At 35.3% G+C, this 16644-nt stretch overlaps 1 protein-coding gene across 12 annotated transcripts; it reads right to left on the bottom strand.

Moving 5' to 3' along the window:
• Window positions 1–757: 757 nt before the first annotated feature.
• On the bottom strand, window positions 758–16533 carry DER1 (DERLIN-1). Of its 12 annotated transcripts, none has more exons than XM_088867041.1 (8): window positions 16207–16533; window positions 8436–8571; window positions 6865–6938; window positions 6201–6294; window positions 4632–4760; window positions 4348–4508; window positions 3759–3897; window positions 758–966 (listed from the first exon to the last, which is right to left on the bottom strand). In XM_088867041.1, exons 1-7 carry the CDS (start codon window positions 16221–16223, stop codon window positions 3786–3788), a joined length of 723 nt encoding a protein of 240 aa, XP_088723167.1. In that variant the 5' UTR covers window positions 16224–16533; the 3' UTR covers window positions 758–966; window positions 3759–3785. The 12 variants fall into 12 exon arrangements, with proteins under 12 accessions (XP_088723167.1, XP_088723168.1, XP_020528704.1 ...); XM_088867042.1 differs by having other exon boundaries at window positions 758–949; XM_020673045.2 differs by having other exon boundaries at window positions 16063–16328.
• Window positions 16534–16644: the final 111 nt, after the last annotated feature.

The following is a 16644-nucleotide window of genomic DNA, read 5'->3' as shown; positions in this document are numbered from 1 at the left end:
CATCTACCACCGGCGCATCTCATAAAAATAAAAAAAATAACTCTAAATAAGTGATTGATTAAAGGAAAAGTATACAAAGAGACTTACTTTTGATATAAAGAGCTCACAATCACTTTTTCTATTGAATTTCAGATTTCTATTAAAAAGGTCAAAAATTCAAAAAAAAATTCTTGAACTTCATGACAGATCTTCAATATAGAATTGGATCACTAAAGGTACTTGTGACCTCCTTATGAGAACGGTAGACGGTCTCATAGGATACAATTCTTTGAGTAAAATATCTTCATAAATGTTTCAATGGTATTTTGATCAATTTTTATTTTAAATAACTTCTTTATTTTTATTGAGAGTGTCTATAAAGATGCATGGACCACATAATTTTGAAATAAAATAAGAAATAATTTATAGGCTTAAAAAATCTTTCACTCACACAGTTAAACAGCCCACATGGAAAGACTCGGGACTGTTTAATTTTTTTTTGCTAATTTTTTTTCAAAAAAGGAAGTTTAATTTATTAAATCCCTTTTAAAAGATAAACCAACATTACACTTTTATCTTAGGTGTAAGTTGATAAGTTTCAAAATCCATAATGATGCGTCATTTGATGGCATTTAAAATTTGCTCAAGGATTGGGAATTAGATCATATGATACACATGAGATGTTAAATATTCAAGTCTTCTATAAAATTCCCTTTAAAAATGCAAATTGCTTATAATAGGGATCTGAATCAGCAGTAAAGGGTAAAGACCATTCATATACCACATAGAGATTTTTCTTTCTTTTCCATTTGATGGTTAGGAGTAACTTCCATTGCCATATCAAGATTGATGTACACCTTTTCATTTACAGAATTGTGAGCCTATTTACTTGAAGACTGTAAAAACGAAAACTTTGTAACACTGAATGGAAGATTTCATCACGCCCTCTTTGGCCGGCCCATTGCTTTCCCTGCAAGAGTGTATAACCTACGAGCATCATGTTATCAAAATCAAACAACTATCAAATAGGTTCGGGGTTTGGTTCAATTAAAACCAATCTAATTACAAGTTAAATTAAGTCTCTCTCTATAGTTGAAACACAACAATTTTATCTCTCTAACCAAAATCTGTAAATGGGTAGGCTACAAGAGCTTCGCTTCAGCAACAGCTCATTCTGCAAATGCATATGAAAATCTCAGCATTTAAAACAAGATGCAATTCACCGCTCAATTGCTCCCTAATTTTGTGGCCTAAACCAGAAGAGGACACACTACACATTCACTCTTCTAATCTCCCTCATTTAACCATGGAATTATCTTTGTTTCAATCTGCTCTGCACATTATACAATCTCTCTCTCATCCCCTCTCCAGCATTACACGATGTTTCTCTCACACATGCGCACACGCACCCACCATTATATAGTAAAAATCTATTTTTATATGCTTATTGTAGTATTTAGAAAGTGTTTACTGGCTAGCCCGAAAGGGCAGAGAGATATAGCAACAGTGGGCTGAATGAGGAAGGTTACAGGTTAAAAGAGGAGAGAGAAAGGACTTATACGGGTTAACAAAATGATATAAAGTCATTTAAAAGAAAAAATAAATAAAATCAATGGAGGGATGAAGTTAGGGGGCTGGGTGAAACTTTTATAGCTTTTTTTATGCCACTCGATAGAAAACAGGAGGGAAGGGTTATTACAAAAGGAACGAGATTCTAAGGGTTTAGTTACTTGTTGTATAAATATAATAAAGCAGCTAGGCTGACCACTTAATACAGGTCAAATATTGATTTTAATCGATTTTTTTTTATCAAACTCAACATTTTTAGACCAATTGAACCAGTTTGTCTAGTCAAATCTTGATAACTAGCTTCAGTTGCCATTAGCAAAACTCTCTGCCGATGCTCCACTGGATCACAATCAAGAGTCTCCCATGATGATGGCATGAAGTTTGGCAATAGCCTAAGACCTTTCAGCAAAGACCAAGCCTCAATGGTCTTCTGTTGGGGTACCTTGAGCCTGCTGTGAACACCACTCCAGCAGCTCCTTCCGTTGTTTGATTGACTCAACCCCCTCAGTAGCGCTGCAACAGAGTTGGGCTTGGGATGAGTCATACCTAGCCTGAGGCCAAGGGCCCAAATTTATGTCTTTGGGCCATGTGGATTCAGGGCGGGCCCCAGCCTTAGCCAACCCAAATCAATAGGAATTGAGACCCGAGCTGGGCCTGAACCTAGAAGTTACTGGCCGGGCTCGAGCCATAATGTAAGAGAAAAGAAAAAAAACTATACACATATATATTGTATATAGGCAATAATCCTAGGTATTTTAAAATTTAAATACACCGTGTTAGAATGCATCTCAATTCTAGAAAACTAAAAATCTAAGCCCTGGTGACTTGCAGAGCCTTAGTTACGAGTTTTATGTTTAATTACCATTGACTTTTTTACCCTTTCTTTCTCTGCCACCTTGAAAAGATCACATTTCTTTTTCTTTTTTTTCCTGCCCTTCATTTAAAAGAAAGGGCAGAAAAATCTTACATATAACTTGCTCTTCAAAATAAAAAATCTTATATATAACACACTGTAATTTTAGTATACAGAATCAAATCTTATATGCTATAACACTGTAATTTTAATACACAGAATCGTTCCTCATATTATATATATATATATATATATATCCGGACCGTGGAACTATTGACCCAACCAGACCTGGCCCACATGCCTTATTATGTGACCTAGAACAGGCCCAAAAGCCAACCCAGCCAGAAAGCTCACAGGCTGGCCATGCCTGGTTGCTACCCTTCAGTAGGTGGTGCCTTGTGCAAACCTAGGTAAGGCCACGATCTCCTCCCAGAAAGCAGGTTTGTGGGGAATGACGACCTCCTCCCTTTGGAGTTCTCCTATGTGCAGGACCAGTACTAAATATCTCTGATTGATGACGTCTTCCTCTTACATCATCTTTTTCATCATCATAGTCTTTTTTCAACTATTTGAAAGCGGCAAAAAAATAAAATAAAATAAAATAAAACTCGCAAGTTTATCATCTATAAAAGTCACAATGAGTCCAATTCAAGTAGTTTTTCTGACTTAGGATGAGTTTTATTCAGTGTGTTAGTTTGGTGCAATATACAAGCAATATTTAACACATTAACCTGTGCTTGCTACCATTTATCAGCCAACTGTAAACAACCAATAGATATAAACGTCTCAATTTCAGAGAAATAGTTGCTGCCTGTCAACATAAAGATTTGAATTAGAGCTCAAATCAAAGAAACTAGTTGCAGCCTTTTTCCCTTTCTTCTCAATCATTCTTTACGATGGGGAATATAGCTGTCTATCAACATTAAGATTTGGTTTTGATTTATTTCAATGGACAATCCCCAGTCTAAGCAATGCCTGCCCCTGAAAAGTCCAAAACTATACATTGAAATGCAAATATTCCTCATAAGAGTCAAATGCGGGGGAAAAAAAGATTTGAAACCATCACTGCATCTAAGCATGAACAACTTTCCAATTAAAAGGCAATTGCCAAAAATGCTCCAACCAGTTTCGTGTCAGGTACGCAGGTAAGTTACATGAGAAAAGAAAAGAAAAGAAAATAGAGAAAACTGACCCAAAAGATACAAAGAACCGTTGCTTAATCTCTAACTCTTTTCCCAATTTGGGAATCAACTGTGTATTAAGAGTATTTCTTCATGCAAGACACATGAGCACATTTCCTCCATAGTGTCATGCCAGATCTGGCAAAAAACGTTTTGTTGGGTAGTAGGAAACTTACGCATGAAAGGGATTTCAGCATTATCAATCATCTATTAAGCCTGTAACTTCTCCCTCTAAATGCTCCAGTTGTAGGGCTTTGCTCTGCAGGTGCATTAACCTGAGGTCCAAGCACCCATAAAGAGCGTGCCAACTTATGCCTGAACAACAGTCAAGGCCTTGACAAAGCTCAGCAAAGAACCAAATTCGAGAATGATCACCAAGGAAACACAAATCTCTCTCTCTCTCCACACACACACAAAAAAAAAGAAAGCCCCACAATGCATAAAATATAACCTTTCAGATAACACACAATGATCAAAAGTTGGAAGGCAAAGACTGTAAGAAGATAATCACATACAATGTAGATAACTCCAAAGAAACCAAAGTTTCTAATCTAATGATATAAGACTAATGAAAAATTCAGTAAGAGAGAACAAAAGGCAAGTCAAATGGGAAGAGAAACCCATAAAGGATTCTATGATCCAATTTGCATGACACAAATTGCTCAATTGCTGCAAGAAATCTAAATTGTAATGGAACATTCCAAACTACTTAACTGTTAATATGCAAGTAGGAAAAATGGAGAGACAGAGAAGTCGAAAGGATACACCCAAACTGGAGTCTTCAGTATGTTCCTTCCACCCGCAAGAGGATGCAACACCGCCAAAAAGTAATAAAGATGCCCAGCTACAATCCCCATGAGGTCCGGAAGCAATGGTGAGCCAAATATTACATCCAATACAAGTATTGCCCAAGGAAGATAGAAAGCCTAGTAATGCGAGCACAAAGATCTTGAGAATCATCAATGCGATCAAATAAAAGCAAATCCACAAAACCAGAAGAAAAGAATAAATCCAGTAAGGTTTCATAAAAATAATAGGCAAAAGTTTACCCTCAATTGCACGAGGCCATAAATGTTGATTTGAGCATTGGGAAACTCTCTACTCCAAACATAGACAAGCATGAAGACCGAGGAGATTCCAAGGCAAAGCGAGTTTAATGGAGGAATGAGAGATAAAATCTACAAAGAAAGAAGCAAAGAATTTCTAATATTACTAAATGCAGTAATGCAACAGATATGCAAGGCTACAATCAACAGCGTAAAAGCTCATGGACCAGAATGTTACATGTTTTATATATGAGCAATGATCCAATGCAATGGTTGTATTATAGTATAATGCAATTGGTTGTATTATAGTATAATGCAACAATACTTCTAGAAAACCATGTTTGTGATACTTGTATGACTCCAAATTTTGCACACACACTCTCTTCATCTCAATAATCAATAACCAAAAAAAAAAAAAAAAAGTTCAATTTAAACCCTAAATATGGTCAAAATGAGTCCCCTCAAAAAACGAATATAGACCATTCATTTTGTGAATTTCAAGATCTTAGCCTTTATAAACTCAAAATCATTTTTTTCTTTTTTAACATTATTCATCTAATGATAATAAAGCCATCGAAAAAAATTGAAAACGAAAAAATCCATCTAAGGCCTAGATCTAAGCATCTCACCAAAATGAACGGCGCCTATGTTAATTGGGCTAAAAAAATACTTTCTAGATTGTGTTTTCAATTTTTTTCTTTTTTTGTAATTGTTCATTAGAATGAAAAGAGTGTACATTTCAAAATTTGGATCAAACAAATGGCCATAAGATGGTTTTCTAAAATTATTGCATAATATTACTATACAACAGTTGCATGAAATCATTGCCCTTTATATATATATATATATATATATATATATGGAGTATCAACTCTTATATATATGGAGTATCAACTCTTCTCATCAAGGCGCACCTAATAAAAATATTTAAAAAATAATTCGCATAAAATAAATTGACCAAAATACCCCTGAAACATTTCAGGGATATTTTGGTCAATTTATTTTATGCGAATTTTTTTTTTGATATTTTTATTGGATTCTAATATTTTTGAAGAATAGACGCTACAAATTTCAAGTGATTTGGATTTGTAGAAACAAAATTAAAATTCAATTACGAAATACAATTGTGATCATTGGATCAGCCCAGATTCAATCTGGATTGTTGGACTTATACTGTTCCATTAGACCATGGGCTGACAGGAGCTTTTCTCTTTATATATATATATATATATATATATATATATATATATATATATATATATATATATATATATAGAGAGAGAGAGAGAGAGAGAGAGAGCACCAGACTATACGAACACCAATAATCATAGAAAAAATCAGGTCTTAAATTCTAGCAAATTCAACAGGTAATTGACACTCGTCTTAATTTTTGTCTCCCACAGAGGTTTCTTTTATTAGGGGCCTATTTGGATAAAATATTTGAATGTCAACAATATTTGTTTTCTTAATTAAAAACTGATTACCTAAAATAAACTTAGGAATGATTTAATATGACACTTAAATTTTAAAAAAGACGATATACAAAAGGGATAAGCAAGGTTTGGAACAAACCAATAATGAGAAACTCCCAAAGAGCATCATCCATAGGAAGTCAGCCGTACGCCTGTCAAATGGTCCTCTCTCTAATTGCACCCCATATCTTGCTCTACAGAGTTCAAATCACGGTATAAAAAACATGTGCAAAGAAGAACTAAAAAAATCCTAGACTAATGGCGAGGCATAGATATCTATGCGCGCCTATTCACTCAATTGTTCTGTAATTCTCTATGTAGAGAAGGACACGGGTCTCATGTTTCTCTCGTGCTTATAGGTACACAAAAGAGAGAGAGAGAGAGGGGGGTAGCAAGAGCTGCAAGACAGAGGTCAGCCCAACAGCACACGGGTGGGAGGGAGTTCATTTCTTTAAATCCTGGAAACTTTAATCCCCGAGCCACAATCCAGGAATTAAATTTTATTTTCCTTTTTACAGAACCATCTGTTACAATTTTGTTACATCAAGTTCGCCAAATGAGTGGTTGTCACAAAATCTATTTCAAAACCAAAAACATTCTAGCATTAATTTTTTAGACTAGACAAACGTCCTCAGGGTAAGGGTGCTCCTAAAAACTTTTCAGTGGAGTTCATTTGAATTAGAACTTACAATTACATCACTATTGATGATGTAAGGTCTTAATAACCATTAATGGTTAGTGGAAATGGAAAGAAAAGAACTTACATCATTAAAAGGCGAATCCCAAAATTTATAGAGAAGTTGCCGAGGAAGAAAAAGTTTGTAATGAGCCTCCATATCTGCATAACTTCCAAGATTATAAGGAGCATGAAGAAATTGATGACTATTCCGAGTAAATAAATATGGAACCAAAATAAGGGAATGGAATCAATATGGACAGGCCATACTAACACAGTGTTAGTATGGATTATGGTTTTGTTATATCCCCATTCATCTCAGGCCACGGAGTCATCTTAACTACCAGCAAACCCTATGCCACAACTCAAATATTATAATCTTCTAGTGATAATTATGGCACAACATTTTAACTGTTCACATTAGTCATCAAACTTCACCTAATCCACAGCATAAAATCATATGTATGTTTTTGTTTTTTAATGTTGTCCAAAAACAGGTTAAAAGCTAAGGCACTAGAATAGCTAAATCTAAATAACAATACACTCATTACCATCTAATGCTTCACAATCAGAACAGTGTGCTTGTTTTATGGAAGCAAATAAGAATCTCTTCATAGAACCTTTTACTCTTTATACTAGACAATGAAGCTCACCATCACCACAGTAAGCACGCCATGCACGGGCAACAGTATTATTTGTACCTGATATTTCATGGAAAAACACTCATCTCTTGCTTATTTCAATATAAAGATGCATTCATAACATTACGACGGCTAATACTATCGCTTGTTGATTTCTTTAAATATATTCTTGTCGAACTTTTCTCTTCAAATAGTTCATTTTAAATAATAGTTTTACTACTTTTTTAACATAACGGGTACTTGGATGGGCTTTAATTAGAAGGTTCATTATTCCCTGACTAAGGACCAAGCTGCAAAGGTTACATCAACGGTACCCATCATCCAAAATTCATAGCATCACAAGTTTCCTGAAGATCTGTCATTAAAATAGGTTTCCAACCGTTTGTACTAGTACGAGAAAACTTCTAACTCCTCCCAAAAAACAACAAAAAATATACAAATTAAAAAGTTCCCCACTGAAAGAAACAATTACTAACAACTTCCACCGACAAAGAGCATATTCATATGACTCTATTTGTCAAGATAAGGATCACTGCAATTCAAAAGAGCAAATTACAATGAACATTTATGCAGAAACTACATGAGAGATCAAGAGAGAGTCGGAGATTTGAAGCTTTTGCCAAAATCTAGGAGTATATAATTTGAAGTTACATAAATTTAAAAATGTCTGGCAAAATACACATGTCACAAAATTTGTATTCATGATCTTCAGGTACAATGTTCATTAAAGTAGAAAATTCCCCAAAATGAAAACTAGACAGAAGAAGCAACCTGTGGGAAGCAACTAAAAAAATTAACTATTTTAGGGATGGCAAAGGGCCAGGGGCAGAGGGGCCGACTTGAAGAACTAGGGCCTAGGCCACAACATGTGGCCCTCGAGCTGGGCCAGGCCATGGCCCAATTAGGGCCTCTTCGGCCCTGTCCAGGCCAAGCCAGGGTTGTATCCAGTCCTAAATGATTTGGCCATGATATGAATTAGGACCTGAAAAAATAAACTCATAAATACGAAAAGAATTACCTGGAAATTTCGGAAAACTCGATTAGGGATTAACACTATATAGTCAAGATCAATCAACCCCAATTGAACTGCAGTAGTTGTTAACAAGCAGATAGTTCCATAAGCCTTGCTTACAGGTGGAAGGGATCTGTAGAACCTGCACCAAAGTGAAGCCAAAAAAAAAAGGAATATCACAAATCAGCAATTTATTAAGGTATACCTAGAAAAAGAAAAAAAAAAAAAAAGAAAAACAGAGAGAGAGAGAGAGCAGAAGTTATGAGTATGCACACATTATATAGATCTAGCGCCGGAACTTCCAAATTTAATCATTTGTAGATATTTGAGGACTATTAACTATCGCAATTACATATTTCGATGGAAAAGGGAAAAAATCTCAGGGCATTGCAAAAATGCAGCCAGTGACATTACATTTGCTTAATAAGAAAAATCATCATCATTTGAGCCTTATGCTAAATATTTGAGGTCGGCTACACGAATTACGTTCCACCAGTTCGCTCTATCAAGGGTCATACTCTCAGTTAGACCATAAGTCATCATATATTTTCTCACTACTTCCATCCGTGTCCTTTGGGGCCTTTTCATTTGCCTTCTTAGAACTTTCCACTTGAACTAAATCAACCCTCCTAACTGGTGTTGTTCTAAGTCGACATTGCACATGTCAAGACCGCCTAAGTCTACGTTGCATGCTTTTTATTTGTTCATGCATAAATCTATGGGTAAGACCAAAGGGCTCCATTAATCTCCATTCCAAGTCCAAAATGGCCATAATCCACATATATGCAAGAACACACGCACACAGTCCCTGGACAATGCTTAAAAAGAACATTTATTGAACCTGGATGCATCCAAGTTGACTTGATTCAGGCACTTCCAAAGTTCTTAAGCACATGAGAGCAAAATATGAGGTAGATCCTTCTTTTTAGGTATCTAGAAAGCCCTTCAAATTCATAATGTAAAAATTGGGGTGAGTCTTCAAAGGACAATGTCTTTTTCTTTCACATAATCTTTTTTTTCACATAAGACTAACACAAGTGACACAACTGTGATCAGCGGCAGCCAACAACCAGCAACACAACCGCGTTATTGAGAGAGAACAAATGGGCAGAGAAGAAATCACACGAAAAATGGCACAAACGCAAGGATCCATGGCCTCTACCACACACCATAGGAGAAAACAAGGAGAAAGAAGTCTCTCTCTCTCTCTCTCTCTCTCTCTCTCTCTTTGAAGGTGTCCTGTCTCTCTCTCTCTCTACATTGATTGTTTTTCTTATTCTCTGAAAAGAATAACCATCTCATTAGAATGAACAATTTGCTTTTATAACTCCACCTGATTTCTAAAAGATTCCCTTCTAAATATAAACAACCCCTTATTACCCAAATAGATAGCTTAAAACTAACGTCTTTATCCAAAGATAAGAAAACAACTCATTCAAAATAAAAATGCACTCCTATTCATGTTAAACTCATCATATCTTTTACAGTAAAACAACTCTAAAAGATTTTCTCAAAAAGGCGTACTAGAAACTAACTCGTAAAATGGATAAACCTCCTAAAAGAAAAAAGGGACTCATAAAGAAAAATAAAATAGAGATTTACTAGAAATAAAAAAAATCAATGATAATTCCTTGCTAACGCCTCTTCCTTCGATCCCAATCTGATTGCTCTACATACTTTAGTGCGATCGTCTCAACTGCAGCATCCTCTCTTGGTTGGAGAGAACTCGCCCTCAAGTTAAGCTCTTCGTCACTAGAGGTATCTTCCATATAAAGAATTAAGTGCTTGACATTGGAAACATCAAAATTCTTCATATGGCTTGGTAGTTTTAACTGACTGGCACTGTCATTGATCTTCTTCAAAATCTCGCACAGTCTAGTCTTTCAATTGTTGAGCTTGTTAAATTCTCCAACAGGATACCTCTCTTTGGTCAATGTAGCCCAAACATAATCTCCAACTTCGAATACTCGCTGGCAATGATGCTTATCTACAACAGCTTCTTAACCTCCTCTGAATACCTTTAAGTTGGTCAACTAAGTCTTCCACCCTGCCACTAAATTTCCCTCCATAAGGTCTGGGAAATCTAGCACGTTGTTGGATTATATCCATAGACAACTTCAAGAGGGCTTTTCTGAGTAGTTCGATTCTGGGACTTGCTGAAAGCAAATTCAGCTGGAGATAGAACCAAATCCCAATGCTTCAGCTTGTTTCATGCCAAACTATGCAATAAATTTCCCAAAATTTGATTTACTACCTCTGTCAGACCATCAGTTTGTGAATGATAACAGCTGCTAAAACATAACTCAATTCCCATCAATTCCTATAGAGATCTCCAAAAATGTCTCATGAATTTTGCATCTTTGTTGAAAGAGATTAACTTCAAAATGCCATGTAGTCAAACAATCTGCTTGAAATAGATTTTCGCAACAATAGAAGCATCCATAGTTTTTTTTGCAGGTGATAAAACCATGCTGGGGTATTTGGAGCGATCATATCAGGATTGAAAGAAGAAACGTTAGCGAGGATTTATCATCGTTTTTTATCTTTTTTGTAAATATTTATTTATTTATTTTAAGTTGAGTTGTTTTCTTATTATCTTTATGAGTCCCTTTTTTTTAGGAGGTTTGTTCATTTTAAGAATCCGATTCTACTAAATATTTTAGAAAAAATCTTTTAGAGTTGTTTTAGGGAGCTTACTTTAAAAGATAGGATGAGTTCAACATCAATAGGAGTTCATATTTATTTTGAATGAGTAGTTCTCTTATCTTGGGATAAGGACGTTAGTTTTAAGCTATACATTAGGAAAAGAAAAGGTCTGTTTATTTTTTGAAGGGAAATCTTCTAGAAATAAGATGGTAGTTATAAAAGCAAATCGTTCAATCTAATGAGGTGGTTACATAGTTACCGGAATCTCACCACTGACCTCGTCATTCTGGTTTCGAGACCCGATTTCACGTTTTTGTTAAGGAATCTCCACGGAAATCATTTTTTGAAACCAAAGAAACTCCATTCCTTAATTTCAGAATCTCAATTCAACACATCTTTATAAACCGTTTTTCGGAACCAAGGAACTCAATTCCTTAATTTCGAAATCTCGATTCAACACATCTTTAGAAACCATTCATTAGAACAAAAGAAACTCGATTCCTTAATTTCGGAATCTCGATCCAACACATCTTTAAAAACTTGAACCCATTAATGGTGGGTAGACGTTCCCAAATATATTGAATCTAGATTCCCGCGAGGATTAAATCTTGATTAAAAAATAAATAAATTCGAAGCATAAAAAAAAAAAAACCCAATTCAAAGTACATAATGTCCAATGTCTATGAGGGTTGTGCACTTCCTAAAGGAAATTGGAGTGGAAATCTTCTTTTGCATGCTTCTAGTGGTTGCAGGTTTTCATTATTTTACTTGTGCCACCCGAGACGGCTTTTACTTTAAATTTAAAATATAATTAGTAAATACGACACATATAATTAAAAGTAAAACCATGGCGTAGACATAATACTATTTTGTCTTTATAATAATGAAGTCAAAATCACAATTTAGAAATACTTATCTTTTGTATATAATGACCATAAGTTCAATAGTCAACACAATCACTTTAAAATTTGGGAAACCTTCTAATAAGAGACATCCAATATAGGTTCTAAAGTTGATAACGCTCAAGATGCGCTTGGGGCTTCCTTCTCCATAAAAATGAAATCTTGATTCCTGATAAGGTCGTCAAACGCATTCCATAGTCCATATTATTGTAAATCTCAGTCTCAAACTGCATGGATCTCTGATCCATATACTTTAGAAACTTGACTCCAAATATGTTAGAATCACGATTCGAAACAACAACATATCTTTGTTCCATATATGTCAGAAACTCAATTCATAGATGTCGAAAACTCGATTCCACATATTAAAGAATCTTGACTCCTGGAGTGTCGATTCTAGGAGGATGGGAATCTCAATTCCAAGGACAGAATCTCGATTCCATATGTGGATGAAACTTGGATCTATTTCGGTCGAAACACAATTCTCAAAAACTAGAAATCTCATTCCCCGCGACAATGATTACAAAGACAAGAATCGTCTAGCTGGCGATGATTCCGCGATTACGATTCCTAAAACGATTCTGATTCCCAAGCGTTTACAACAACTATGGGTGGTTATTGTTTTTGGTGAATAAGAAAATCAATTAACGTAGAGAGAGAGAGAGATTCTTTCTCCTTGTTTTCTCTTGTGGTGGGTAGTGGAGGTCTCAGATCCTTGTGTTTGTGCCCTTTTTCTTGCAATTTCTTTTGTCCATTATTTCTCTCTCTAGAATGCGGCTGTATTGCTAGTTGTTGGCTGCCGGTGATCACTCATGCGTTAGCAAGCCCCATGTCTTATGATAGTCTTCAATGACTAGCAAGCCCGTCACATTTTTATTCCTTTTTAGTTATGGTGTCACATAAGCCCTTTTCCAAGCATTTGAAAATTACTTTTCCAGCCTTCAAAAACTCCTAATACCACTATAAATGTAGGGACCCTAACGCAAAGAGGACTACAAACAGGTAAAACAGATGTATTCAGAGAAGGATAAAAGACTATGAGAAGAACTAGGATTTGCTAATAGTTTTATCTGCGATAACAAAGAAGAAAGGAGGATTTGAGAATTCAAAGTGGTAAAGTTAAAAGGAGACTTCATAATATAAGTAACATATGAGGCAACTTTGAAGAAAAGCAACATGGAGAGGAGGTACGTATAAGGATCTAAAAATGACCATGGGAAGTCAAATGTTAATGACAATCTTGACAGGCGAAAAGGTTGAGAGATGAGGAGATTGTAGCTCGGCCACTGATGGTAACTTTGACATGCAAGATGCAAAATTTTCCAAATTACATTAATGGATCCTATGATTATGACGAGCAAAGCAACAAATACAATCATTTTGATCCCCCTCAATGCTCACATTCAATGTTTAAGAAGTCAGAGGTGGCCACCTAGGCAGTCGGGGGGGGGGGGAGGTAGGTGCTAGGCCACCTAGGCAAGCAACCGGTTTTTGTTTTTTAAAAAAAAATTTGGATCCCCCACACCTCCCCCCCTTTTATTATATATAATATTGTCTCTTTTATTATTTAATAAGTACGTTTTGTATATAATATATTGTTAAGATGCCGGAAGCACATATCAAACCTAAACATTACACCTTTAGACTGTAAATGAAAGCTATTGAAAATGAAAGCTATTGAAATACAAATAGCAAATAATAACATCATTAGGCATTAAGGGGAAAAAAATACAAATAGCAAATAATAACATCACTAGACATTGAAGAAAAAAAATACAAAAACCTAATGAAAACAAATATACCAACCTTCTTGAAGTGGACTCGATTTTGGGTCAAACTAAAATGTTTGGGATCCCAAATCTCCGCTTTTATAACCCCTATAAGCCTCAAAAAGATTGGGGATGAATATCATTGAACATTGTGATCGACAATTTCGAAAAAAATTTCGATCTCTCAAAAAATCTTCAAATCTAGTTTTTTTTCAATTTGTTTCTCACTCTAAAGTTCACTAAAATTGGTCTTGGGGGCAAGAATGGCCCCCCAAACCATTATCCCCCCTTTTAAGGGGGTAAAATGACATATTTTGCCCCTTCTTGAATTTGTTTTCCGCCAAACTCATGCAGGCCGCCTTTCCCATCTTTTCAGCCGCCTAGTTGGGCTCCTTGGACACCTAGGCGCCTAGTTCTGACCACCTAATAGTGTCCGCTTTAAAAACACCTACGCGTTTTATCCAAAAGTCCACCTTGGCAGTCGGGTGGACGACTTTTCGAACATTGCTCACATTGGATGTAAAGTTTGAACTCCGTGCCTGTCTCGGTTGAAATTTGAGTTTGGAGTGGCTTGTAATGATATGAATGGTTCAGGTTTTTGATTCACGGATAGCATTCCAGAATGAGAAATGTCTTATAAGGAAATTGAAGTTGTATATAATCGAGATGTTTAAGTTAAAAAAATGTTAATAAAAACAAGTTAAAAACAGTTGGCCATTCTAAAAAAAAAGTTAAAAAACCAAGATGTTGAACTTTTCTCAAAAAAAGTCAAAAAACTGAGAGAACCAGATGAACAAGGATTTCATTTTCAATTGCATTGAGAAAGAAAGAAAATAAAAAGTTGGCTCATTCTTAGAAGTAAGAATTCTAAACATTTAGGTAGGAATTTTCTCTTCTTTTTCCTTAATCTTTCTTATTTCTCACGGAATTTTTTTTTTTTTTGATAAGTTGTTTCGAGTGTTTTAAATCTTTGATTTTTCAATTTGAACTCAGAGTAAGCATGTTGTTTGTCCACTTCGCTTCGCACTCGGCTGAGTCCCAAGCCAAGTTAGAATTTACTCTTTGATACACACACACACACACAAAAGCTAAGATATACAGATCATATGCATGCACTGTAAGGCCAACCATGCAAGCAACAACACCTGAGGATAGTATGGATATTATATCGATCAAGTGAAATGATAATTGACATACTCAATATGGAGAATGAGTCAATGAGATGAATATAAAAAAGACATCTGGTTTAAGTGATTCAATTTTATAAAGAAGTTACAAAGTCAAAGACTGTCAAAATGATCTTTAGCACTTATTTACGCAAGGGGAAATGGGTCAATAGTCAATTTTTTCAACAAATTAACATGAGATACAATTGCAGCAGTGGAAACTACACTTCAGATCTACCAAATCCTGAATTTATTTTAATACTCCTTCTCTAAGCTGGAACTCAAATGTGATCAAAAAATTGTAAGACAAAGTGTTCCAGTAAAACAAGCTGCATCCAACTGAACTACAAAGTGTTTTGCTTCACTCGAATGCGCTTGTGTCAACTTGGGTTGTGGGTTTCAACACTTATTCCTTCCAAAAAATGGGCACTTGTAAGGGAAATCAATTTTAATGCCTCCTAATGATAACCACTTGACATTAGGAGGCATAAAAATCGATTTTCCTTTTCAAATAGTTATCTCAAAATTAAACATAATAACCAAGTATGAAGAGCTATTAACACCATCAAGGGTTGCCCAACTTCACGAGGAAAACTACAAGCTTAAAATTGATCATTGTCAGTCTCTATTTCATCCCAATATCAGAGCAAGAAGTTAGCATCACAACCACAAAGTTATCTTCAAGCCAAACGTACTAGTTATGATTGAAGAACAAAAAGTTGGAATTAAGTATCAGATACTATAAAGACAGCGATCAGTGATGAGATTTGAGTGTTCAAATTCAATAACAAATTCCAAAAAAAAAATAAGGAAGCCAGGGAAAAGCAGATAAATCAGACAACAGCTACTAAGACAACACTGCAAAATGTGTTCTAGGGTTTGCAGATACAAAATAAAAAACCCAACTCGAAAAAAAAACATTGTCCAAATTCTGGTGAACATGAACATTGCATAAAGTCAAATTCCATTGTTTAATGTCTAGAATCATGAACCAATTAAGACAACACCACAAATATGAGTTCGGAGCCAGAAAACAGCATATTTGGAAATCATAAAATCTAGGGTGTTCTGATCCAAACAAAAAACCCATATAAACCCATTTGCAAAAGCCCTGTGAAAATTAGGGCAGGATTCGAAGAAAATAACTAACCTTGATCGTAATACGCATATTGGCATTGGAAATATGTAAAATAAGCACGCATAATGTAAGCATATATGTAGAGAGGGATAATATTTTTAAAAAAAAAATGTAGTGCGGGAAAAAAAAAGGAAAAATTGAAAGAAAAATACTCACTCTCCAGGTGTGGCCATTTGCACAGTGCAGTGATCAAATGAACAAGAGCTCTCTCTCACTCTAAATGAACCAGCTCTCTCTCTCCCTCTCTCTCTCTCTCTCTCTCTCTCCTAAGTCAACAAATTATTAAATGGGATTGTCTACAAATTTCTAGTTACTTCTACAACTTGTTATATTGTAAACCGTGTTTTCCACCGTCCAAGCAACGGGTTGGACTGTGATGGAGTGAGGTAATGACGTGGATATGAATGAAACTTATGTCGGGATCCGCTATGTCCACCACCATCCCTATGGCCCCAAGGGAGTACACTGTTTATCTACCGACCTAACTGATATTTTGGAAACTACCTAAGAATTATAGATAATTATTTAAAAAAATGAATTTCAGGTTTTTTTGAAACTTCACAGATTAGGATCCTAAAAGAACTTCTGAACTTT

This window comes from Amborella trichopoda, chromosome 5 (assembly GCF_054954075.1).
Source record: "Amborella trichopoda isolate Santa Cruz 75 chromosome 5, AtrichopodaSantaCruz75HAP2 v2.0, whole genome shotgun sequence".
Lineage (NCBI taxonomy): Eukaryota > Viridiplantae > Streptophyta > Magnoliopsida > Amborellales > Amborellaceae > Amborella > Amborella trichopoda.
This window is presented reverse-complemented; position numbering and strand designations above follow the sequence as displayed.